This window comes from Bos indicus x Bos taurus, chromosome 5, assembly GCF_003369695.1.
Source record: "Bos indicus x Bos taurus breed Angus x Brahman F1 hybrid chromosome 5, Bos_hybrid_MaternalHap_v2.0, whole genome shotgun sequence".
In the NCBI taxonomy this organism is placed as follows: domain Eukaryota; kingdom Metazoa; phylum Chordata; class Mammalia; order Artiodactyla; family Bovidae; genus Bos; species Bos indicus x Bos taurus.
In genome coordinates this window covers 62,651,190-62,675,939 of record NC_040080.1, presented here as the reverse complement: position 1 = coordinate 62,675,939, position 24,750 = coordinate 62,651,190, and the positions used below count along the sequence as shown (strand labels likewise).

Here is a 24,750-nt window from a genome sequence, read left to right as displayed (position 1 = left end):
TAGTGAGAGAACAGACATAGTTGAGTGGCTTGTTGATCTACTTGTTAGCAGCAGAGAGTTTCAGAGACATTTGAATGCTTAGTTCTGGCAGATCCTTTATGAAGCTCAGGACCTGATGGAGGAAACACAGATACTGAAAATGTGGAAAAGGCATAACTGGATAGATGCTTCTGAGGATTTTAACTTTTCAGCTTGCTATGAGCACTTTGGATTTGCAAAGGTGGCCACTATTCCCTACCAAGGGCTAGCTGGAAGATGTTTAGGAGGCCTCCTATTTACAAGACATCAGATGTTCCCCTTAAGAGCCATCTTGACTCCTCTCCTAGATGTCAGACTGATAACTAGGATTAAACCCTGAATAATCCAGCTGAGGAAATGCTGGACTTGATAAAAGAGGAAAGAACCTATACACTAAGGAATGAAAAGAATTGGCTTGCTTGTACTGGCAGAAGTCAGAGAAGTGTTCCTGGGACTAGGATTTGATCAGGGTCCCAGAATGTAAGACTGTCTTGACTGAGCAAGAATTTATTGACTTGGAAACACATTTTCAGGATGTGGGGTTTAACATCCTTCCAGAGACCCCACTTCAACACTGCGATAGCTCTCAGTGCTTGAAAAAGTGATGTCCAACACTCAGTGATGTGGAAATATCTGAGTTGTCTGGAAGATGGTGAAGGAAGGAGTAAAAAGCCCAAGGGAGGTGGGAATAATGAAAAAGATACAGGACATATGAACTTAAGGCCTATTAGTTGGTTTGTTCCATTGGAAGGCCCACAGCACATATCATTCACAAGGTCATGGGAAATGTACTGCTGAGAGGACCAACAGCATCACTAAAAAGTTCACTGACAGCTCTCCTTTACCAGGGATGATGGTGGGACAGATCTTCATGGAGCTAGGCTTGTTAATATTCATGGGAATGATGGGGCTTGAAGAGGTAGAGGACAGTTAACTCTTAGAAGCAATGACCACACAATTGGCAAGGTCAGAGAGGCAGCCAAAGGACTCCAAATGCAGGAAGTTGTAGAGAGTTAATAGACTTTAGCATCCCAAGGCCTCCCTAAGAAGCATTTGTAACATGCCCAACCTCCTCAGGTTCATCTAGAAATGTATCCTGTAAAAGTCAGGTGGATTCATGTTGATATATGGCAAAACCAATACAATATTGTAAAGTTAAAAAGTAAAATAAAAAAAAAAAAAGAAAAGAAGAAAAAAAGTCAGGTGGAGTTTGCCAGACTCCAGCTACAACAGATTCAGGTCATTGCCAACATAACCTAAGATATCTCTTCACCAAAATTTACCTTTAAATGGAGTCCAAATGATTCCTTGGTAATGGTTTTCATTCTGATCTCAGTGATCAGAAATGTCCTTATGAACAGATGTGAGATTCCATACAGTACTTTACAGTAGGAATCACTTTCTGTAGGAGATGCCAGAAAGAGGCAGGCTTTTTTTGGAATTGTTTGAGGGAGAAGAAAATTGCTTAAAACCTGAGAATGTTTTATGAAATAGATTTTTTGTATGTGTGTGGCATCATGAATAATCTCTTCTGGGAAGTATCTAGGAATTTCTGACACAATATATTTATAACTTTTTGATAGTGATTGATAAGACTAAGAGCCCTTCATGTAAGGTAGATATAGTCATTCACCTGATCACTAGATTTGTGACAAGTAAAGCAATTTTTAATCAGACACTTCTGTTTTATATGTACTCTTAAGATATTATTTTCCTTCTTTATTAAAAGATATCTATAGGAAATAAATTATCTGAACTGGCCTTCTTTGAATACCTTTCTCTTGCTGACAGATGTAGAACTAAATTTTGATATGTGTTTTCAGTCAGTTTATCTGAGAAACAGTTTTAACAAAAGGAGTTATCACAAGGTCAAATTATCAGTTGGCATAACTTTATGAATCATTCAAAATTTCCCTTGATTTTGAGGCCACTAAAATGAATAAAGATGTGCTATTTTTCTGGCCACATTACTGAAGGCTTCTTTTACTTGTTTATTCCTTAGAGTGTAAATGAATGGGTTCAATAAAGGGGCAATTAATGTATTGAGTATGGCGACTCCCTTATTGAAGGCAACTCCATCTTTTGCTGAAGGTTTTATGTACATGAAGATGCAGCTGCCATAAGAGAGGGTGATGACAATCATGTGGGATGAGCATGTGGAAAAGGCTTTCTTCCTTTTCTGAGCAGAAGGGATCCTTAGAATGGTCTGGATGATGTTTGTGTAGGAGAGAATCACCAGCATCAGAGTGAGCACCAACGTCACAACTGCTGAGATGAAGTCAACCAGCTCCAGGAGTCTTGTGTCTGAACAAGATATTTCTATGAGGGGTCCATAGTCACAAAAATAATGATTCAGGGCATTGGAGGCACAGAAGTCCAGTTGACTGGTCATGATGATTGGGGATAGGATGATGAGAAATCCAGCCAGCCAAGAGCAGAGGACTAGCTGGATGCAGACTCTGCTGTTCATGATGGTCGTGTAATGTAGGGGTTTGCATATGGCCACATAGCGGTCATAGGACATGGCAGCCAGAAGGTAAAACTCTGTGGCTCCAAAGAATATCACAAAGAAATACTGAGTGAGGCAACCAGCAAAGCTGATGCTCTTGTTCCCAGTTGAGATACTGAATAGTAGCCTAGGAGTGAAAGTGGATATAAAGAAAATTTCTAAGAAGGAGAAGTTCCAGAGGAAGAAATACATGGGCGTGTGGAGGTGGGAGTCCAGTAGTGTGAGGGTGATGATTATCAGGTTTCCTAAGATACTGATTATGTAGGTAAGGAGGAGAAGTATGAAGATGATACTTTGAAGCTCTGGGATGTCTGTTAGTCCCAGCAGAATGAATTCTGTCAAAGTTCGGTTTTTCATTGCTAATGATTCTGCCTGTGAAACTGAGAAGAGAAATGAGGTATGAAAAGGGCAGCAAAGCTCAGAAATATTGAGGGGAGAATGTGGGTTCCCTTGAAATTTATTCATGGAAAATTCCTCTAAGTTAACAAAATGTCTGTTGGTCTCAACTGGCCCTTCACAAAATATATTTACCCAGGTTCCCGTGTAGGCAGCTTTCTTTTTGAAGCCTTTTCCTTGAGGCAATGAAATATCATCTGGCACTCCATAATGCATCTTCTGCATATAAAAATTTACCCGTTTATCCACTCTTTGCTTTTCCCCCTATCTATGAAACCCTTCTCTAAGATCTTGTAGGAATGTTTCATCTTTCTTTAGTGTTAATGTTTTGATCATTTGCTTCATTGCTGTCTTCTTCAATATATCGGACACCCCCATATCTATTTGCTTTGCAGGAGTGAACAGCTATTTTTATATTCTGGCTTTTGTGCCTGGTGGCAGGTTTGGAGAAAGCTCTGAAATATTGAATTCTTTTTTGTATGAGACTTTTTCTCCTGGTTTTAACTGATAGAAGAGATTACAGTTAGCCAATAGTTCTAGGAAAGCTTTCTTTAAATATTCTTTAAGTACTGTTTAAATATTCAGGGAGTAATGTTTACTGGGCCAGGAGCCTTTCTTACATTCTTTTAGTTTTCAGGACACAGACGCTACTGCTAAAGAAAAGTATGAAAGAGTCAGCCTGATCCCTTACAGACTGATATGGATTCCTCCCAGAAAAATACCTGCTAGGGTCAAGAATCACTTTAGGCATTTATCTTTGTTCTGATCTTCCAGTATCACAGGAACTAAGGGTCTTCAAGGGTGCTTATCTATAGCAAGTTCATAATGGAAGTCCCTGTTGCCCTTGGCCCACTGTGATCACTGGACTCTAATGTCAAGGCAGTGTCACCCTCTGAATGGGAGGCTCAGGCTTCTGTTCACTTTTTGCTCTTTGGAGAATTTTTCTACATTATAATTGAGAAATTTACATTTGTATTTCACAGAAATATAATCACAAGTCTGAGTATATAATTGTTTGGAGAAGTTCATTTCATTATTGTAATGTAGAAAAATTGTAAAAGATAAAAATTCCACTTATTCAATAGGTGAATAAATACATAAATTGTGACCTTTTGTATTTGGAATAAAATGGGAAAATTATTTGTATTGACTTTCGTAGTTTACAATATATTGCTAGGGAAGTAAACACAATCACAAGTATAGATTGTGATTTTTACCTGTGTAAGAAACTGGGAATTTATACATATATTTCCAAATGTCTGGAAGAATTTTAAATGGTCAATGATAGTTATTTTTGGAGTGCCACTGATCACAAAATGAAAGTCTTTCTCTTTTTCTTTATCCCCATATTCATAATCTAAAAATAAAAATATGAACCTGAATGAGATTTTTAACAGTAAAAAACAGTAGTAGAAATTACATTCAGTTGGATTTCATAATCTGTCACCATAAAATGATAATATTGATGAACTGAGGACATACTCACTTTTTGACACTCAGAAAAGATGTTGAGGGATTTTACCTCTGGATGCTGTTAGGAAGAGTCAAAATTGAGAAGTCAGATGTGGATAAGAAAGTAAGATAAAATGTAACACATATTCCACTTTTCTAATACTACTCCATGCCCTGATTGCTCACAAAGCATACAGGTTTCTTGGGCAGGAGTTTGAAAAGAAATAGTTTCTAGCTCCCTTTGCCTTTAATCAATCACTTGTTCCTGCCTGTTCTATAAGTTGATCCCATTTAGGATTGGTTCTACAATTTCTGAAGTTGCTACCTTATTTAAACTATTTGAAGAATAGAGGAACATTTTACTTCTCACAGTCTCTTTTTTTCCCTCCATTTGATCTGGACTTCTTTACAATTTTTTATCAGTTTGAGTGATACATATTTTATTGAGTTTACTCAGCAGAGACATTGGGGAATAAATTTTTCCCTGGGGGCCCAGGTCAAGAAAACTTTAATTAGCCTTAATAAATAATGTTGGGAATTAACTTTTGACGGGTAACTAGAAAGATGCTCCAAAGAGACCCACGAGGAGGCTGTTACATGGGCATCAGTTACAGGATAAAAGTCTTGTGGGAACTGAAGCAATAATGGTGATCATAATAATAAAAATGCAACATTAGTTTATCAAGCATTTTACCTGAGCTGGGCAGAGTTTTATTAATTTCCATTCTTTATCACTTTATGCTCACTACATTTGAGGCATTTGTTATTTTTAGGCTCTTGGCCCACCTATTTAGTAGGTGTGTGACCTTCAGAAGTTTCTCTAGCCTCTCTGTGCCTCAGTTGCTTCATCTGTTAAATGGGGATAAGAATAGTAATTGGAACAAAAATCTGTCATAAGCACTAAATGTGTTGATAGATGTGGAGTGCTTAGAAGAGTGCTTGGTATACAGTAAATGGAAGACAAGTTATCATTCTTATTACTGTTATTATTTTACCCATTTTGCAGATGAGGGAATGAAGAACATAGAAGTTGTGTAGTTTTCCCAACATCGCATAATAGGAACTCTGAATTATTGGCGTCTGAGGGCTGGTTTGCCTAATTCTACAGCATGCCATGTGCCTCTTCAGGAGCATGAGGAATGCAGAAGCGGTTGGCTTCCTACTGTCAGTGGCATCACTGTTTCACCATGGGGGTGGGGAGTTTAGCATTTATTTCAGAGCAAATTCTTTCTTTCCTGTGTTGGGCCACTGTTCCCTGATTCCTGCTTTCTGATGAAAGGCAGGATGTTATATATGCTTCTATCTTCTCCTCCATGGACTTGAACTACCTTCCCTGATATTCCTTCCCCATTTTCTTTCTTCAAACTTTTTTTTTATGTGGACAATTTAAAAAGTCTTTATTGAACTTGATACAGTATTGCTTCTGTCTTATGTTTCGGCATGAGGCATGTAGGATCGTAGTTCTCCACTAGGGATGAAATCTACATCCCCTATGTTGGAAGACAAAGTCTCAACCATTGGACCACGAGGGAAGTGGAAGTCTCTCTCACCCATTTTCTTTTCGATTCTGCATCTCAGAAGCCTAGGTGGCTTCTATTCATATACTTGGAGTCCATAGATCATTTACATGGAAAAGTCAATAGCAGACTGATCTTCAAGGATCACAGAATCATTGAAAGAGAGGTCCATGGTGTCGTTACACTTGACTCTGGTCAAGAGATCAAATGGTATTGGAGTTTCCTCTTGAGTTTGGTGAGAAGAATGGTTTCTATTTTCAGGGTTGGTCTAAGGTAAATCTATGAGATCATGAAGTTTGTCTTTTGTTCTCTGTGGTGAATGAGTGCTTACTCTTTAGCTGTAGGCAGAGTGACTTAAAAGATGAAAGCTGTAAATATGGATTTGAGACTGATAATATGTAGCTGACCAAGAGTCTTCCAACCCATAGACCCCCAGTAGGAAAGATAAAACAAGCTAATGGAAATGGCAGAAGGACAAAGGTGTGTAAACCAAGGCAGGAGAGGTACCGGAAATGAATTTTTCAAAGAAGCAAAGGACGAGAAGATAAGCAAGAAGCCAAGATGGTGTAAACATGTGAAAGAAGAGATAAATATGGTCAGTCAGAAGCTGACACAGTGAGATTATTTTGTATTCAATATGTGGGATCATTTCTTCCAAGCCCACATTCCCCTAAGAGAATCTTTCTTGGGTTTATCCTAGAATGGGTAACTCCTTGACCACTGATGATTGGAACTTGATAGCAGAAGGGCCAAGCTGTCATAATTAGAATCTCTTTCCTGGGTGCTTATACCATATTTGAGTTTGCTAACTGCATGCAGTCAGGTTGGAAGAAGATTTAGATTTTATGGGGCAGGCGTAAAGGGCTATGTCACAGTGGATAAAGAATCAAAGATGCTGGACCATAGTGAGAAAAGGTGGGATAGAGCCACAGTGAGAGAGGGGGGGAGAAAGAGAGTGGGGGGAGGGAGAGGGAAGGAGAAGGATGAGAAAAGGGAGGAGGAAAGAGAAAGGGCTGAAGTGCCAAAGAATTGATGCTTTTGAACTGTGGTGTTGGAGAAGACTCTTGAGAGTCCCTTGGACTTCAAGGAGATCAAAGCAGTCAATCCTAAAGGAAATCAGTCCTGAATATTCATTGGAAGGACTAATGCTGAAGCTGAAGCTCCAATACTTTGGCCACCTGATGCGAAGAACTGACTTATTGTAAAAGACCCTGATGCTGGGAAAGATTGAAGGCAGAAGGAGAAGAGGACCACAGAGGATGAGATGATTGGATGGCATCACTGACTCAATGGACGTGAATTTGAGCAAGCTCTGGGAGTTGGTGAAGGACAGGGAAGCTGGGCATGCTGCAGTCCACAGGTCACGAAGAGTTGAACATGACTGAATGACTGAATTGAACCAAAGAGAAAGGAAGAGAGAAATTCAGTAATCTTGAAACTGATGTTTCCAAGTAGATTTTAAGGTAGTCAAAGGATAGGTTTTCATAAATTATTCCACCAGGAGATTTCTGTCTAAATACAAAATTTTAAAATACTGGGACATAAACTTCACACTTGAGCCCCAACACATTAGCTTCATAAATACAACCCATTTCATGTTTATATATTGAAAATATTTATTTTTATAAACAGACAAAATATAGAAGATAATAGTGAATTCCCATAGCTGATTATTTATGTCCTACAATTTGAAGATTTTGATATCATTTTAATCAAACCAAGGCCTTTTCAACTGGGTACAAGCAGAAAACCATGGAGGGTTTTAGAAACACTAAAATCTATAGATATCTGTGCTCAGTGGACTTGTTCCAAGCATCCAATCTGTTTGGCCAGATCACGTCGAGATATTCACCTTTTAAATAAAAGTTTCAAAAACATTTTTTTTGCATCTTTACAAATGTATTTTATGCCTCAAATGAAGCGCTGAAAAAATTTACACTTAGGCACTTTCCTGGCAGTCCAATGGTTAGGACTCTGAGCTTCCATTGCGGGAGGTGTGTGTTCAATCCCTGGTCAAGGAACTAAGATCCCACATGCTACTTAGTGCTGACAAAAAGTTATAAAAAAAATTACACTTAGAAGGAAATTTCCAAGGGGAAATAATTTTGGAGAACTCATGCTTTGACTACCTTGAAATGTATTTGTAAACAGGAGTTTCAAGATTAGAATTTCTCTGTCTCCCGCTTCCCTCCTATTATTCCTACTCCCTCTCATTCTTTCCCATTTCCCTCCTACTCCTTAAAAACAATATTTTTTTCTTTATTTATTTTGGCTCCACTGGGTGGCATGTGGGATCAACATGACCAGGGATCAAACCCAGGCCTCTTGCATTAGGAGTGCTCCCTGAATTGGGAGTGCGGAGTCTTAGCCACTGAACTACCAGGGAAGTTCCCCTCCTTGCCTATCTTTTATTTATCCTTTTCTCTCTCCCTTCCTCTGCTCCCCCATGCCTAGAATGAGGTGTGTTGTCCAGGATGAAAACAAAGATGATCTCTCCTACACTGAAAGTGAATGAAAAGTTAGAGCAGCTCTGAGCTCCATGCTCACCTTCAGAGACAGCCTTGGTACCTGTTATTAGGAAGAGAGGAAAAGAAAACTTCAAGTTATTATTTTTCCCTTTTGAGTTTTGAGACAAGAGTAGATGTATGGTCAATCATCACTTTTTTAAAAAGGATTTTATACTGATCTTTTAATTTTTATAGAGAGTCCTTACGACTTCTCCTGAGGATTGTTTCTAAGCAGAGTTCCCTGGGTGCTTCCCTTCAGTGTTCAACATTTTCTAAAATAAAACAAAACAAAATGAGACAAAACAAAACCACACAAAACCCCGCTAGAGGGAGTTATTTGCCTAAATTATTCCCGTGACAGAGATTCCATTGTTTGAGAATTGAAATCCTTTCAGGTTTCGTAACTTGTGTGGTGTGTAACATTTGGTACAAAATCCCTCTGGAAAGAGCCATTTAACCAGATTATCTCTAGAATATTGATTCTGTGCCTTGAACATCTGGTTTCTTCTACATGAACATGTTATAAACTGTGTCCTGGGTCCTCAGTCCCTCTCCCCATCATTCCACAGACCTGGTGGGGGTCTCACACTGGAATAACCTTCACTTTAAAACTTGGGAGTGCAGGTGAAATGGATTTAGAGGTATCAATGCAGCGTGTTAGCCTTTAAGGTGCAGCTGCCAAGGTGGGAGCATACTGCATTTGTTTGCTTTGGACCTGGCTCATTAGTTGTCTGTCTTTATTGGGCTTGGTGAATGGAATTAAGACTGAGTCAGAGATTTCCCTGGTGGTCCAGTGGTGGAGAATCCACCTGCCAATGCAGGGGACAGGGCTTCAATCCCTGGTACAGTAAGAATCCAGGCAACTAAATCCATGCACCATAACTACTGAGCCCACACACCCAGAGCCCACAAGCTGCAACTATTGAAACCTGCACACCCTAGAGCTCGTGCTCTGCAACAAGAGAGGCCACTGCGTGCACCCCACCAGAGCAATTCAGTGGGCAGTGACAGAGACCCAGTGTAGTCAAAAATATAAAAAAAAATGGATTCAGCCTGGGAAGTGGGCAATTTAGCACACCCTCCTCTTGCCTGACCATTTCCTGCAGCTTCGGAGAAATACATACCCAGATGGGGAAGCTCTGGGTCTCTCTCCCGTAGGCCATCACCTTCATCAGAGAACTTTATTTTGAGTGAGAAAGTCCCTGGAAAACAATGTCTCAGAAGTGCCCTTGATGAGAGTATGGGGGAGTTGAGAAAGGTCCTGAGCTTTCTGGGAAATTAAAAAACCTCATTTTACACAGAGAATGTGCTCAAGTTAGGCTCCATGGGATAAGACCTTCAAAATCTACCAACCTCCCTGTCTGAGTCTTATTTCAGGGGACAGATTACCTGTGACGAGGACACTGAAGGCCCCAGAAGAAAAATAAATAACTCTGTCTCAATATACATCCTGTAGACAATCTATTTCTCGGTAACTATGGTCTGTGACAATAGGTGAGAAGAGACCAGGTCCTCCTTCCTGACCTGATCATCCCAACTACAGTTCATATGGGTAATCACTCTCTGTCCCTCACTTCTTAATGGTAGATCCTGAACCAGGACACTGCGTGTGTTTACCATATATGCTTACTTTTTCTTGACAAATTTTTGTTGACTAATAAAGCACTTTAATACTTAGTGGCTGAAAGCAGCCACATTTATTTTATTCATCATTCTGTGGGTTGGCCATTTGGGCTGGGCTCATCTGGATGGTTCTCTATTGGCCTTTGATGGGCTCATTCATGTATCTTTGACCACTGTCAGCTGGGCAGCTCTGTTTCATGGTGGCAGGGAGCATGTGTGTATGTGTGTGTCTGTGTGTGTGAGTTTATCTGCAAGGGTGATGGGGGCAAATTTTGCCTAGGTTAGTTCAGGCTTGTTCATATAGCGGTAGGTTTCAAGGACTTCTTGTTTCTGAAAGTTTCCTGGTGGCTCAGATGGTAAAGAATCTGCCTGAAATGAGGGAGACCTGGGTTCAATCTCTGGGTCAGGAAGATCCCCTGGAGAGGGGAATGGCTTACCCACCCCAGTTTGTTGCCTGCAGAATTCCACGGACACTCTGGTGGGCTACAATCCATGGGCTCGCAGAGTTGGACATGACTGAGCAACTAACAGTGCAAACATAAAGTGTCACTTGTATGAAGCAAGCCACATGGCCAAACCCAATGTCAGTGTGGGAGGGCACAACCAATGTAGGTGGCTACAGAGAAGCAAAAAGTATATACTACTCACTTGCAGTCTCTGACAGCTGGTCATCTTTGACACATGAACTATGTGTTGAAATACAGAGGTAGAGTGAATCTGAGAGTGATTGTGGAGGAAGAAGCAACGGGAGTGAGCGAGCCTCGACTCCTTACACACCCTGGAAGGTGCCTTGTAGGGTTGCTACTTATTTTGGAGCCCAGTTATTTTTCTGACCAAGTCTTTTACTACTTGCTTCACTTGCTGGTTCCTGAGAGTATAGATGAAGGGGTTCTGAAGAGGGGCAATAACTGTATTGATTAGAGACACTCCTTTGTTGAGATCAACCCCTTTGCCTGGGGAAGGCTTTACAGTAGCACATGGTGACCACAATGATGTGGGAGGAACAGGTGGAGAAAGCCTTTTTCCTCTCCTGGACAGAGGGAATCCGGATAATTGTCCGGATAATCTGGACATAGGACATGGAGATCAGCACCAGTGTGCTAAGCAGTGCCACCAAGGCCGGGGTAAAATCCACCATCTGCAGCACCTTTGGCCCACTGCAGACCACCTCCATTAGAGGTGTATAGTCCCAGAAGAAGTGGTTGATGTGGGTATCACAGAATGGAAGCTGACTGGTGAAGATGAGAGGAATGATGATGAGGGAGAATCCAGCCAACCAGCAGGTGAGGATGAGCCGCGTGTAGACTCTGCTGCTCATGAGGACGGGGTTGCAGAGCGGCCGGCAGATGGCGATGTACCGGTCATAGGCCATGGCTGTGAGGAGGAACTCCGTGGCCTCCAGGAAGATGTGGAAAAAGTCCTGGGCGATTCAGCCAGCAAAGCTAATGGTCTTAGTTCCCGTGGCAATGTTGAGCAGCATCTTGGGCACGATGACAGTCTGGAACCAAATTTCCAAGCAGGACAGATTCCGGAGGAAGAAATACATGGGGGTCTGCAGGCGGGTGTCCAGCAAGGTCAGTCTGATGATGGCCAGGTTTCCAGACACGGTCATGAGGTAGGCAAGCAGCAGGAGCAGGAAAACTGCCACCTGAAGCCCTTGGTGTCTGCAGGCCTTGGAGGAAGAACTCAGTCACCAAGGTCTGATTGGCCATTGTAGATTTCATGTCCTTGCCAGAAACATGCAAGCCCGGGCAGATAGAGACATCAGACATTAGCAATCCAGGGCCGATAGAGACATCAGACATTAGCAATCTTGGGCAGATAGAAGCATCAGATAGGCCTCCCAATGGATTGAGGGAAGTAGAGCAGAAGCTTCTAGAGGCCCTTCCCTAGCCAAAAATGTCACCTTCTTTAGAATCCTGAAAGAATTATTGGATGTCAGTGATTGTCCTCTCTCACTCCCATCTTCCCTCCCTCTTTTCTTTCATTTCTTCCTTTTATTTTATCTGAGAAAGTCTATACAGAATCCTCTGCTAAGAACAGAAGAACTAAAATGGGTTTAATCCCACTGACCACAGCTTCCTCTGTCCATCACCTCATCTGGCTACAAAACAACTTGCAGAGTGATGCTGCATCACTTGCTATTTTCACACCTCTTGCTAGTTCTTCTTCTGGCTGACTCTATAGGTAGGGGGACCATACAGGTGAGGGCATTCTGGGAAACACAGTCCTCAATTTAATGAAGATGATATACTAGTGAAACTGTGTACAAGCCTCTGTGTCCTTGTCTTCTGAAGTAAAATGCTGACTCAAGAGTTAATGATTGGGAAATGTGAAGATGTAGAAACAAAGAGTAGCTATTAGTCTGGGGAACTGGTAACAATTTAGACAATAATTCTGCCACATAGCTGAGTTTCCAAACTCACAGTTCCTTGAAAGGTATAGATAAAGGCCTGACACACTTTCCTGTTATTTTTACAGGAAGCAGACTCCATCCAGGTGAAAACTGCTGACAAGCATAGACCCTAGACTGGTTGAAATTAGAAGGTTGATGATATGTAGAACTGCAGCTTGATGCTGGCCAATCCCAGAACTGTCCATGAGCTGATCACACCCTACTCCTCACTACCTTCTCCAGGGTGAGTCACACAGTCTTGAGGGCACTAGCCTACTGGCAAAGCAATAAAAGCTACTCTTTTTCTACTTCATCCAAAACTCTGTCTCCATATTTCCATTTGGCATCAGTGAACAGAGGCTAAATTTGGTGAAATAGTTAATCATAGCATGTCCATGCAAGAAACTCATTAAATATTCTTTGTAAAGTAGGAATAGTAACAGGATATTTGTGATGATGATATGACATAATGCTTGTAAAGATTTTAACAGTGATTGCCACATGGTGAATATTCAAAAAGCAATTATTATTATATTTATATATTAAATAGATAAGCAAATAAGCAAAACAAGAATTCTTTGCTGTTCTCCCAGGCCTCTTTAGAATTGCACACACCTATTCATCCTTTAAATCTAGCTTAAGATTTATTTTTTTAAACAAGTTTTATTTATTTTTGTCCACACTGTGCTGAATGTGTATGTGGGATTCTAGTTCCTGGATCAAGGATGGAACTCATGTCCACCACCGTGGAACCTCAGAGTTCTAACCACTGGACCACTGGGGAAGTCCCCTTAAGACCTCTTATTTGAAGCCTTCCCTGTAAGCCCTAGGCTGAATTCACTGCTTCCTCCCGTTTCCCATAATTTATGGTCTTTGCCTGGTATGGTGCTTACCAGATGGCATGTGGTGAAGAATCCTCCGGCCACTGCAGGAGACACAGGAGATGTGGGTTTGATCCCTGGGTCAGGAAGATCCCCTGGAGGAGGAAATGGCAACCCATTCCAGTATTCTTGCCTGGAAAATCCCATGGACAGGGGAGCCTGGCAGGCTGAAGTCCATGGGGTTGCAAAGAGTTGAACATGACTTAGTGACTGAGCACTTGCCTGGTATATTTCCATAGGGTCTGTTATAAAGGATAGAGCCTGTCTTCCTTGCAAGACCACAAACACCTGAGCTCAGGGACCTTTTTGTTCATCTGTGTATCTCATCACTTACCTTCCCTCTTTACTCAGTATAGATATGAATTGTCTCAGGTCTGTATTGGCCAAAAAAACCTCCTACTTCCTCACCTATGTAGCATGCAGTTTTGTAATATGAGGCCATTTTCATTTATATTCAGTCTTTATTAAAAATTGCTTGACATTGCATCTGGACATTAAAGATGGGGAATGTCTTCTTTGTTTTTCATCAGACCACTTTCTTCTCTCACCCAGGTTTATTGAGGTACAATTGACAAACAAAATTGTAAGGTATTTAGACAGATTGCCTGATAGCTCAGTTGGTAAAGAATCTGCCTGCAACACAGGAGACCCTGATTCTATTCCTGGGTTGGGACGATCCCCTGGAGAAGGGATAGGCTACCCACTCCAGTATTCTTGGGTGTCCCTTGTGGCTCAGCCAGTAAAGAATCTGCCTGTAATATGGGAGACCTGGGTTTGATCCCTGGGTTGGCAAGATCCCCTGGAGAAGGGAATGGATACCCACTCCAGTATTTTGCCTGGAGAATTCCATGGACTGTATAGTCCATAGGGTTGCAAATAGTCAGACATGACTGAACAATTTTCAGTTTCACTCTAAAGTGTCCAAGGTGATGATTTGATACATGTATGTTTTGTGAAAGGATTCCCCCTATCCAATTTATTAGCACACCCCCTATTTCACATATTAACACTTTTTTCCCTTTGTGAGGACGTGTAAGTTCTATTCTTTTAAAATTTTGATTATATACTACAGTATTATCAACTATAGTCACCATGTTATACATTAAATACTCAGACCATATTCATCTTACAATTAAATCTCTTATCAACTTATTCCTAACTCTTCTACTTTCCACCAGCAATCAGCAATCTGTTTCTGTGAGTTGGACTTTTTATTTAGGTTCCTCAGAAGTGTTTGTATAAGTATTCCATATAGTATTTGTCTTTGTCTGGCTTATTTCACTTAGCATAATATTCTCCAAATTAATCTATGTTACTGCAAATGGCAGAATATCCTTCTTTTCTGAAAATTTAGTATGCATAAAATAAAGTATATATGGACCACATTTTCTTTATCCGCTCATCTGTTGATGGACGCTTAGGTGCCTTGGCTATTGTTAATAATCCTGCTATGAACATGAGAGTGCAGGTATCTCTTAGAGGTAGTGATTTTGTTTCCTTTGGCTATATGCCCTTAAATGGGATTTCTGGCTCATATGCTAGCTCTATTTTTAATTTATTGAGGAATCTCTATACTGTTTTTCATAGTGGCTGTACCACTTATATCACCACTAACAATGTACCAGGGTTCTCTTTTCTCCACATCCTTGCCAACACTTGTTCCCTCTTGTCTTTTTGATAATGGACATTCTGAAAAATATAAGATGATCTCTCATTGAAGTTTTAATTAACATTTCCTTAAGGTTTAGTGCTGTTGGCATCTTTTCATGTACTTGTTGGTCATTTGTATATATTCTTTGGAAAAATGTCTGTTCAGGTGCTCAGACCCCTTTCTCACACTGATCTCTGGTGTTTGCCATGTGATAGGTATATCTATAGATTGCTGGGATGGGACTGACAAGAAATAAAATACTATGAGGTTTGTTGCACCCATTTTTTGATAAAGAAGGTAAATTGCACAGAAATTAACTATTCGCCTAGGGCCATGAGGAGAATCTGAAAACAATGTGGAAGCCACTTGAATGTTGCCTCACCAGGATCAGATCTATGATGCTCTCAGGTTTGTTATTTTGTTGTGTAGAAAAGAGATTTTCCCCTGAAGAAATCTATGAAGTTCTGTGAATTATTTTCTCTCATCCCTTTTAGTTTGAGATCAATGACTCAGGAAGTCCATGATCTCTGTCACTGGTCTCTAAATGTGGGGAACATTCACATCAGGGGTTGAGCCATAGGATTTACTGGGGTATGTGATGGAGATATGTCAGTCTTCTAGTTATACCTTATTTCGTGAAATCTAAGATACAATCAAATGTTCCATACAGCATTGTTTTATGTGCCTTTAAGGAAGAAAAGATGCCACCGACTAGACTATGACACTATGCTAAATTACTATTGATCGTAAGACGTTTCTCAGTTTCAGAGATGTTAAAATGTGTGTTTTGAAGTTGATGAAGTATTTTATTTATTTTTAGCTCTTTAAAAACATTTGGTTTTTTAATTGCTATAAAGCATAATCTATATGCTTATACAGAAGTACATATAAATAGTTTTAAAATAAATTAATACACACATATATTGGAACTATATCCTCAACTTCATTTCAAAATATTTACAGACTTGATGTATGATTTAAAAAGTTTGGAGAGCTACTGCCAAAGAGAACTGCTGCCTATCTATTCCCCCCATTTCTTTGCTTCCACTCCCTGCCAGGCAGTCTGTGTTTGCAAATACGTCTATTTTCTTTGGGGGAGGATAAACATACTTTTGGCTTCCCTGGTGGCTCAGACAGTAAAAAATCCACCTGTAATACAGGAGACCTGCGTTCTATCTCCGGGTTGGGAAGATCCCCTGGAGAAGGCAATGGCTAACTTCTCCAGTATTCGTACCTGGAGAATTCCTTGGACAGATGAGCCTGGTGGACTACATACAGTCCATGGGGTCGCAAAGAATTGGACATGACTGAGCAACTAACACACACACACACACATACACACACAAAAAACTATCCTTTAGCCTCATTAAGAAAGATTTCTGAGTCTGTTATTTTCTCAGAATGAGCCCAAAGGAATTCCCAAGGGCAGTAGAGAATTTGCCCAGTGATTCAGAAGCCCTGGTCTTGGGTCATTTCTGGGGCCTGGCAAAGGAAGCTGCGACCTGCAACTCCCTCTTTTTCAGTACAATCAATGACTTGTTATCTGGGAAGTGGCCTCAGGAACTCGCTAGTCCAGGGACAACACAAGCACCTCAGGTGATGATCCTTCAAAAAGAAAGCAGGAAGTGAATGGACCTGAATGTCCTATGTTTCATGAAGAGTTCAGCCTTGCAGCAAAATGTGGAGGCAACACTGTAGAAATAATCACAGGACTAAGTTTTCATAAAAGTTTATTTTCTTGACTCATCTCCATTTCTACCTGGCCTTCTCCAACATATCTGCCCTTTCAGCTGTAACAATTCTGAAACATAGCTATCCAAGGACAAATTTCTGTTGATTAGTCAACATCCAAACCATGTATCAGAAGGGTCAGAGAGAGTCTGTGATGGGGCTGGAAGCTTCCCCTTGTGCCATGGCACATGGTTTCCCCCTGGAACCTAAGGTTCTGAAGTTTTGGGTCATGCAGGAGGCTTCTGAATGGGTCCGACTCAATCAAAATGGGACATTTGCTTTATAGACTCTATTATTGTGGACCCAGAGGATCAATTATGGGAAACAACAAATGGTGCTCAGGGGAATCTGTGCTCAGAACCTACTAATGAGCTTTGGGTGTGGTTGTTTTGGCCACAGTTGTAAGCAGGACAATTTGTGAAAATTCCCCAGAGAAAGGGATGTTTACCTAAAACTTCCCCTAAAAGAATATGTGCACCTGTCATTTGTTAACAATGTATCAGTAGTTGGTAACAAGTGTTGATAAATATTTTTGAGAACTGATGAATATGTTGCAGAGTTCCAAAGAATAGCAAGGAGAGATAAGAAAGCCTTACTCAGCCATCAATACAAAGAAATAGAGGAAAACAATAGAATGAGAAAGACTAGAGATCTCTTCAAGAAAATTAAGAGATACCAAGGGAACATTTCATGCAGAGATGGGCTCAATAAAGGACAGAAATGGTAGAGGCCTAACAGAAGCAGAAGATATTAAGAAGAGGTGTCAGGAATAGACAGAAGAAGTGTACAAAAAAGATCTTCATGACCAAGATAATCACCTTGGTATGATCACTGACCTAGAGCAAGACATCCTGGAATGTGAAGTCAGCTGGGCCTAAGCATCACTATGAACAAAGCTAGTGGAGGTGATGGAATTCCAGTGGAGCTATTTCAAATCCTGGAAGATGATGGTATAAAAGTGCTGCACTCAATATGCCAGCACATTTGGAAAACTCAGCAGTGGCCACAGGACTGGAAAAGGTCAGTTTTCATTCCAATCCCAAAGAAAGGCAATGCCAAAGAATGCTCAAACTACCACACAATTGCACTCATCTCACACGCTAGTAAAGTAATGTTCAAAATTCTCCAAGCCAGGCTTCAGCAGTACGTGAACCGTGAACTTCCAGATGTTCAAGCTGGTTTTAGAAAAGGCAGAGGAACCAGAGATCAAATTGCGAACATTTTCTGTATCATCGAAAAAGCAAGGGAATTCCAGAAAAACATCTATTTCTGCTTTATTGACTATGTCAGGGCCTTTGACTGTGTGGATCACAATAAACTGTGGAAAATTGTGAAAGATGGGAATGCCAGACCACCTGACCTGCCTCTTGAGAAACCTGTATGCAGATCAGGAAGCAACAGTTAGAACTGGACATGGAACAACAGACTCGTTTCAAATAGGAAAAGGAGTATGTCACGGCTGTATACTGTCACCCTGCTAGGCATCTGGTCCCATCACTTCATGGGAAATAGATGGGGAAACCGTGGAAACAGTGTCAGACTTTATTTTTTGGGGGCTCCAAAATCACTGCAGATGGTGACTGCAGCCATGAAATTAAAAGACGCTTACTCCTTGGAAGGAAAGTTATGACCAACCTAGATAAAATATTGAAAAGCAGAGACATTACTTTGCCAACAAAGGTCCATCTAGTCAAGGCTATGGTTTTTGCAGTGGTCATGTATGGATGTGAGAGTTGGAATGTGAAGAAATTTGAGCACCGAAGAATTGATGCCTTTGAACTGTGGTGTTGGAGAAGACTCTTGAGAGTCCCTTGGACTGCAAGGAGATCCAACCAGTCCATTCTGAAGGAGATCAGCCCTGGGATTTCTTTGGAAGGAATGATGCTAAAGCTGAAACTCCAATACTTTGGCCACCTCATGCGAAGAGATGACTCATTGGAAAAGATTCTGGTGCTGGGAGGGATTGGGGGCAGGAAGAGAAGGGGATGATAGAGAATGAGATGGCTGGATGGCATCACTGACTCAAGGGACGTGAGTCTGAGTGAACTCCGGGAGTTGGTGATGGACAGGGAGGCCTGGTGTGCTGCGATTCATGGGGTCGCAAAGTGTTGGACACGACTGAGCTGAACTGAGAGTATATCATGAGAAATGCTGGGCTGGAAGAAGCACAAGCTGAAATGGATTGCCGGGAGAAATATCAATAACCTCAGATATGCAGATGACACCACCCTTATGGCAGAAAGTGAAGAAGAACTAAAGAGCCTCTTGATGAAAGTGAAAGAGGAGAGTGAAAAAGTTGGTTTAAAGCTCAAAATTCAGACAACTAAGATCATGGCATCCGGTCCCATCACTTCATGGCAAATAGATGGAGAAACAGTGGAAACAGTGGCTGACTTTATTTTTCTGGGCTCCAAAATCACTGCAGATGGTGATTGCAGCCATGAAATTAAAAGACACTTACTCCTTGGAAGGAAAGTTATGACCAACCTAGATAGCATATTCAAAAGCAGAGACATTACTTTGCCAACAAAGGTCTGTCTAGTCAAGGCTATGGTTTTTCTGGTGGTCATGTATGGATGTGAGAGCATGACGGATTCAAGTCAATGTATGGCAAAACCAATACAATATTGTAAAGTAAAATAAATAAATTAATTAAATAAAAAAAAAAAGAAAGCTAAGCGCCAAAGAATTGATGCTTTTTAACTGTGGTGTTGGAGAAGACTCTTCAAAGTCCCTTGGACTGCAAGGAGATCCAGCCAGTCCATCCTAAAGGAAATCAGTCCTGAGTGTTCATTAGTAGTACTGATGTTGAAGCTGAAACTCCAATACTTTAGCCACCTGATGTGAAGGGCTGACACATTTGAAAAGACCCTGATGCTGGGAAAGATTGAGGGCAGGAGGAGAAGGGGACAACAGAGGATGAGATGGTTGGATGGCATCACCAACTCAATGGACGTGAGTTTGGGTAGACTCCGGGAGTTGGTGATGGACAGGGAAGCCTGGCGTGCTGCAGTTCATGGGGTTGCAAAGAGTCAGACACGACTGAGCGACTGAACTGAACTGAACTGATGAGTATGTTGGAAGGAACTGAAGACAACTTTGTCATTCTTACAGACTTGTCTGGTCCATTCATGAGATCTATATACATTGAGTTAGTTCATCAGTTTTTAAATCATTTTAAAATGTGTTATTTATTTGTATTTGGCTGTGCTGCGTCTTTGGTCTGTGGTAGTTTTCCTCTAGTTGTGGTAGGTGGGGGCTACTCTTTAGTTGTAATGTGCATGTAATATGCTCACTCTAGAGTGTGGGCTCAGTAACTGTGGCTCATGTGCTTAGTTGCCCTGAGGTATGTGGGATCTTCCTGGACCAGGGTTAAACCCAATGTTCCCTGCATTGGCAGGCGATGGTGGTTCTTAAACATTGGAGCACCATGGAAGTTTTAAATTGGCTTTAAATCCTACTATAATACTAAAATATTTTATTCAGATGTGGCAGTTCAATATGTCAGCAAATTTAGAAAACTCAGCAGTGGCCACAGGACTGGAAAAGGTGAGTTGTCATTTCAATCACAAAGAAGGACAATGCCAAAGAATGTTCAAATTACTGCACATTTATGCTCATTTCACATGCTAGCAAGGCAATGCTCACAATTCTTCAAGCTAGGCTTCAGAAGTATGTGAACTGAGAAGCTTCAAATGTACAAACTGGATTTAGAAAAGGCAGAGGAACCAGAGATCAAATTGCCAACATCTGATGGATCATAGAGAAAGCAAGGGAATTCTAGAAAAATATCTACCTCTGCCTCATTTACTATGCTAAAGCCTTTGACTGTATGGATCACAACAAATGGTGGAGAATTCTTAAAGAGATGGGAGTACCAGACCACCTTATCTGTCTCTTAAGAAACCTGTATGCAGGTCAAGAAACAACAGTTAGAGCTGGACACGGAAAAACTGACTGGATCAAAATTGTGAAATGTGTAAGTATGTCAAGACTGTATAGTATCACCGTGCTTATTTAACTTGTGCTTCCCTGGTGGCTCAGATGGTAAAGAATCTGCCTGTAATGTGGGAGACCTGGATTTGATCCCTGGGTTGGTAAGATTCCCTGGAGAAGGGAAGAGCTATCCACTCCAGTATTCTTGCCTGGAGAATTCCATGGACAAAGGAGCCTGGCAGGATGCAGTCCATGGGGTCCCAAAGAGTTGGACATGACTCTTCACTTTGTTTAACTTATATGCAGAGTGAAAGTGAAAGTTGCTCAGTCATGTCCAACTCTTTGTGACCCCATGGATTATACAGTCTATGGAATTCTCCAGGCCAAATACCAGAGTGGGTAGCCTTTCCCTTCTCCAAGGGATCTTCTCAACCCAGGGATTGAACCCAGGTCTCCTGCATTGCAGGCAGATTCTTTATCAGCTGAGCCACAAGAAATCATGTGAAATGCCAGGCTGGTAAATCATAAACTGGAATCAAGATTGCTGGGAGAAATATCAACAACTTTGGATATGCAAATGATACCACTCTAACGGCAGAAAGTGAAGAGGAACTAAAGAGCTTCTTGATGAATGTGGAAAGAGGAGAGTGAAAAAGCTGGCTTCAAATTCAACATTCAAGAAACTAAGATCATGGCACCTGGCCCCATCACTTCATGGAAAATAGATGGGGAAAAAGTGGAAATAGTGATAGCTTCAAACTTGGGCTCCAAAATCACTGAGGATGGTAATGGCAGCCATGAAATTAAAAGACACTTGCTCCTTGAAAGGAAAGCCATGACCAACCTAGACAGTGTATTAAAAAGCAGAGACATTACTTTGTTGCCAAAGTCCATGTACTCAAAGCTATGGTTTTTCCAGTAGTCTTGTAAGAGTGTGTGAGTTGGACCATAAAGAAGCCTGAGTGCTGAAGAATTGATGCTTTCAAACTGTGGTGCTGGAGAAGGCTCTCGAGAATCTCTTGAACTGCAAGGAGGTCAAACCAGTCAATCTTAAAGGAAATCAACCCAAATATTTATTGGAAGAACTGATGCTGAAGCTGAAGCTCCAATACTTTGGCCCCCTGATGGGAAGAGCCGACTCATTGGAAAAGACCCTGATTGAAAGACAAAAGGAGAAGGCGGTGGATGAGGATGAGGATGAGATTGTTTAGATAGCATCACTGAATCAGTGGACCTGAATTTGAGCAAACTCCGGGAGATGGTGGAGGACAGAGGAGCCTGGCATGCTGCAGTCCATGGGGTCACAAGGAGTTGGACATGACTTAGCGACTGAACAACAACTAAAATATTTTATTGAGATGTGGCAGTTCAGATGGGTACCCCTGCATGATGTGATTGTGGTATGTTGTTAATACAGAATCAGAAACCTCAGAGTCTAGTTCTAGTTCAAGTCTCAGTTGTGGCATGTGAGAAGTAGTTCCCTGACCAGAAATTGAACCCAAGCCCCCTGCTTTGGGAGTGTGGCGTCTTAGCCCATGGGCCACCAGAGAAGTCCCCTGAGATACTGCTTTAATAAGAAGAGGGTTGAAGAAGTTATCCTTGAGAAGAACTTCATAAATATTATTCAGATTCTGTTTTAAGTTTGAGGTCTTTACATTCACTAAAGACTCACAATCTTTCTGGCCACATTTTTGAAGGCTTGTTTTACTTGTTCATTCCTCAGAGTATAAATGAATGGGTTCAATAAAGGGGCGATTGAGGTATTGAGCACAGCGACTCCCTTATTGAAGGCAACCCCTTCTTTTGCTGAGGGTTTTATGTACATGAAGATGCAGCTACCATAAGAGAGGGAGATGACAATCATGTGGGATGAGCATGTGGAAAAGGCTTTCTTCCTTTGCTGAACAGAGGGGATCTCCAGAACAGTCTGGATGATGTTTGTGTAGGAGAGAATCACCAGCATCAGGGTGAGCACCAACGTCACAACTGCTAAGATGAAGTCAACCAGCTCCAGGAGTCTTGTGTCTGAGCAAGATATTTCTATGAGGGGTCCATAGTCACAATAATAATGATTCAGCATGTTGGAGGCACAGAAGTCCAGTTGACTGGTCAGGATGATTGGGGATAAAATGACGAGAAATCCACCTAGCCAGGACCAGAGGATCAGCTGGATGCAGACTCTGCTGTTCATGATGGTCATGTAATGTAGGGGTTTGCATATGGCCACATAGCGGTCATAGGACATGGCAGCCAGAAGGTAAAACTCTGTGGCCCCCAGGAATATGGCAAAGAAGTACTGAGTGAAGCAGCCAGCAAAGCTGATGCTCTTGTTTCCAGTTGATATGCTGAACAGTAGCCTAGGAGTAAATGTGGTTGTAAAGGAAATTTCTAAGAAGGAGAAGTTCCAGAGGAAGAAATACATGGGCGTGTGGAGGTGGGAGTCCAGTAGTGTGAGGGTGATGATCGTCAGGTTTCCAATAATGCTGAATACGTAGGTGAGGAAGAGAAGTATGAAGATTACAGACTGAAGCTCTGGGATGTCTGTTAGTCCCAGCAGAATGAATTCTGTTATATAGGTTTGGTTTTTCATTGCTACCCTTTGCTGCCTACAAAGGAAAGAAATCAGTGATGAGAATGGAAGAGGAGCTCAGAAACCTTTGGGAGAGCCTAAGCGTTTCTTGTTGAATTGGTTCAAATGCCTTTTTTTTCCCTGTCATTTTGACTTAAATGAATTTTTCTATTGGACAGAAGTTGACTCTTCACAAGAATTCCTGTTTTTAAAAAATAAATTTATTGGTTTTTATTTTGTTTTGTTTTACTTTGCTGTTGAGTTGTGTGAGTTCCTTATGATTTATTAAGCCTTTATCAGGTGCATGGTTTCCAAATATTATCTACCATTCTGGTTGGTTGCCTTTCATTTCATTCATGGTTTCTTGAATGAAAGCTGGGGATAAGCTTTTAATTTTAACTAATTTATTAACTGATTAATTAATTAATTGTAGTTCCCTAATGAAGGATGGAACCCTTGCCCCCTGCAGTAGAAGTGCAGAGTCTTAACCACTGGACTGCCAGGGAAGTCCCAAGGATTATTTTCTTAAATTTCCATGTATGAGGGTTTTCTCCATGGTCCTTTTCAACGTGTCATGTACTTCCCTAGCTTACCTTCTAAACCAATGCCTAAGTTATCATTTTCTATATGTCCTATTTTATTTTCATTTTCAATGTTAACTTTACTTTTGATCTTTCTTTATTTCTGCTAATTTGGCAGTGAAATTTCACTTCCATAATGCTCTTGGTCTCAGTGAGAGAAGAAATGCTAACTTGTTAGCTATAGTTGAGGAGTCTTTAGAATAGAATCAGCAATGCCATTATAACTATGGTAACGAAAGATGCCCCAACTTTTCTTTGATGTTTTAGATTTGTGGACCATTGTAACTAATGTCACCAGTCTCACAATCTTTGCTGCTGGTGTCAGCTTTCCCTCAGGTCCTAGTTATCCTGTCTTAGGTGGCTTTAGCAGAGAAGCAGATGGTATCTCTCCAATCAGATACCTGCTGTCATTTTCTTCCATATCCATGTTTATTAATAAGCATGTAATTTTACTCTGGCTAGAAAAATATAACTGAAATAAAAAATTATGAACCTTATTGAGAAATTTGATTTTTTTCTTCTAGTATCTTTATTTTTTAAAATTTCTGCCTTTAACTAGTGGTTTCTCCCTAATTTTTCCTCCTTTCTTCAGACACTAATGATGTCTCTCTTACTTTGGACTTCTTTCTCCCAAACACACATACAGGTGGTTAGCCTGCTTTAGTTTCCACATGAGTGAAATGGTACTGTCTTACACCTGTCTCATGTTACCCCTCAAGTGGATATTTGTAGGCCTGAATTCTTATTTCATTTTCATCTCCATATCATTAGCTTTAACATATTTCTTTTAGATATTCTCCCCTCTAACTAAACTTAATATGTTAAAATTATATCAGCATATTTCTATCTTGTGATTAAAACTTCTTTAAATTTCCAAGCTCTTTGATAGATTTTTTTGGTTTGGTGTTTTAAGATATTTACTTTAGAAATAGTGTTGGTTCTCTTGCCTTTCCTCTGCTCTTAAGGAACTTACATTCAGTGTTT

The 24,750-nt window shown here is 40.9% G+C and overlaps 2 protein-coding genes and 1 pseudogene across 2 annotated transcripts; all 3 read right to left on the bottom strand.

Annotated features, from left to right (window-relative positions):
• Positions 1-1,948: 1,948 nt before the first annotated feature.
• LOC113893521 (olfactory receptor 6C4-like) lies at positions 1,949-2,884 on the bottom strand. Its single transcript, XM_027543464.1, has one exon. It carries the CDS (start codon positions 2,882-2,884, stop codon positions 1,949-1,951), a length of 936 nt encoding a protein of 311 aa, XP_027399265.1.
• Positions 2,885-10,823: 7,939 nt separating this feature from the next.
• On the bottom strand, positions 10,824-12,517 carry LOC113893520 (annotated as a pseudogene).
• Positions 12,518-22,276: 9,759 nt separating this feature from the next.
• Positions 22,277-23,206, bottom strand: LOC113893736 (olfactory receptor 6C4-like). Its single transcript, XM_027543606.1, has one exon. The coding sequence runs from the start codon at positions 23,204-23,206 to the stop codon at positions 22,277-22,279; it is 930 nt and encodes a 309-aa protein (XP_027399407.1).
• Between the last annotated feature and the right edge of the window lie 1,544 nt (positions 23,207-24,750).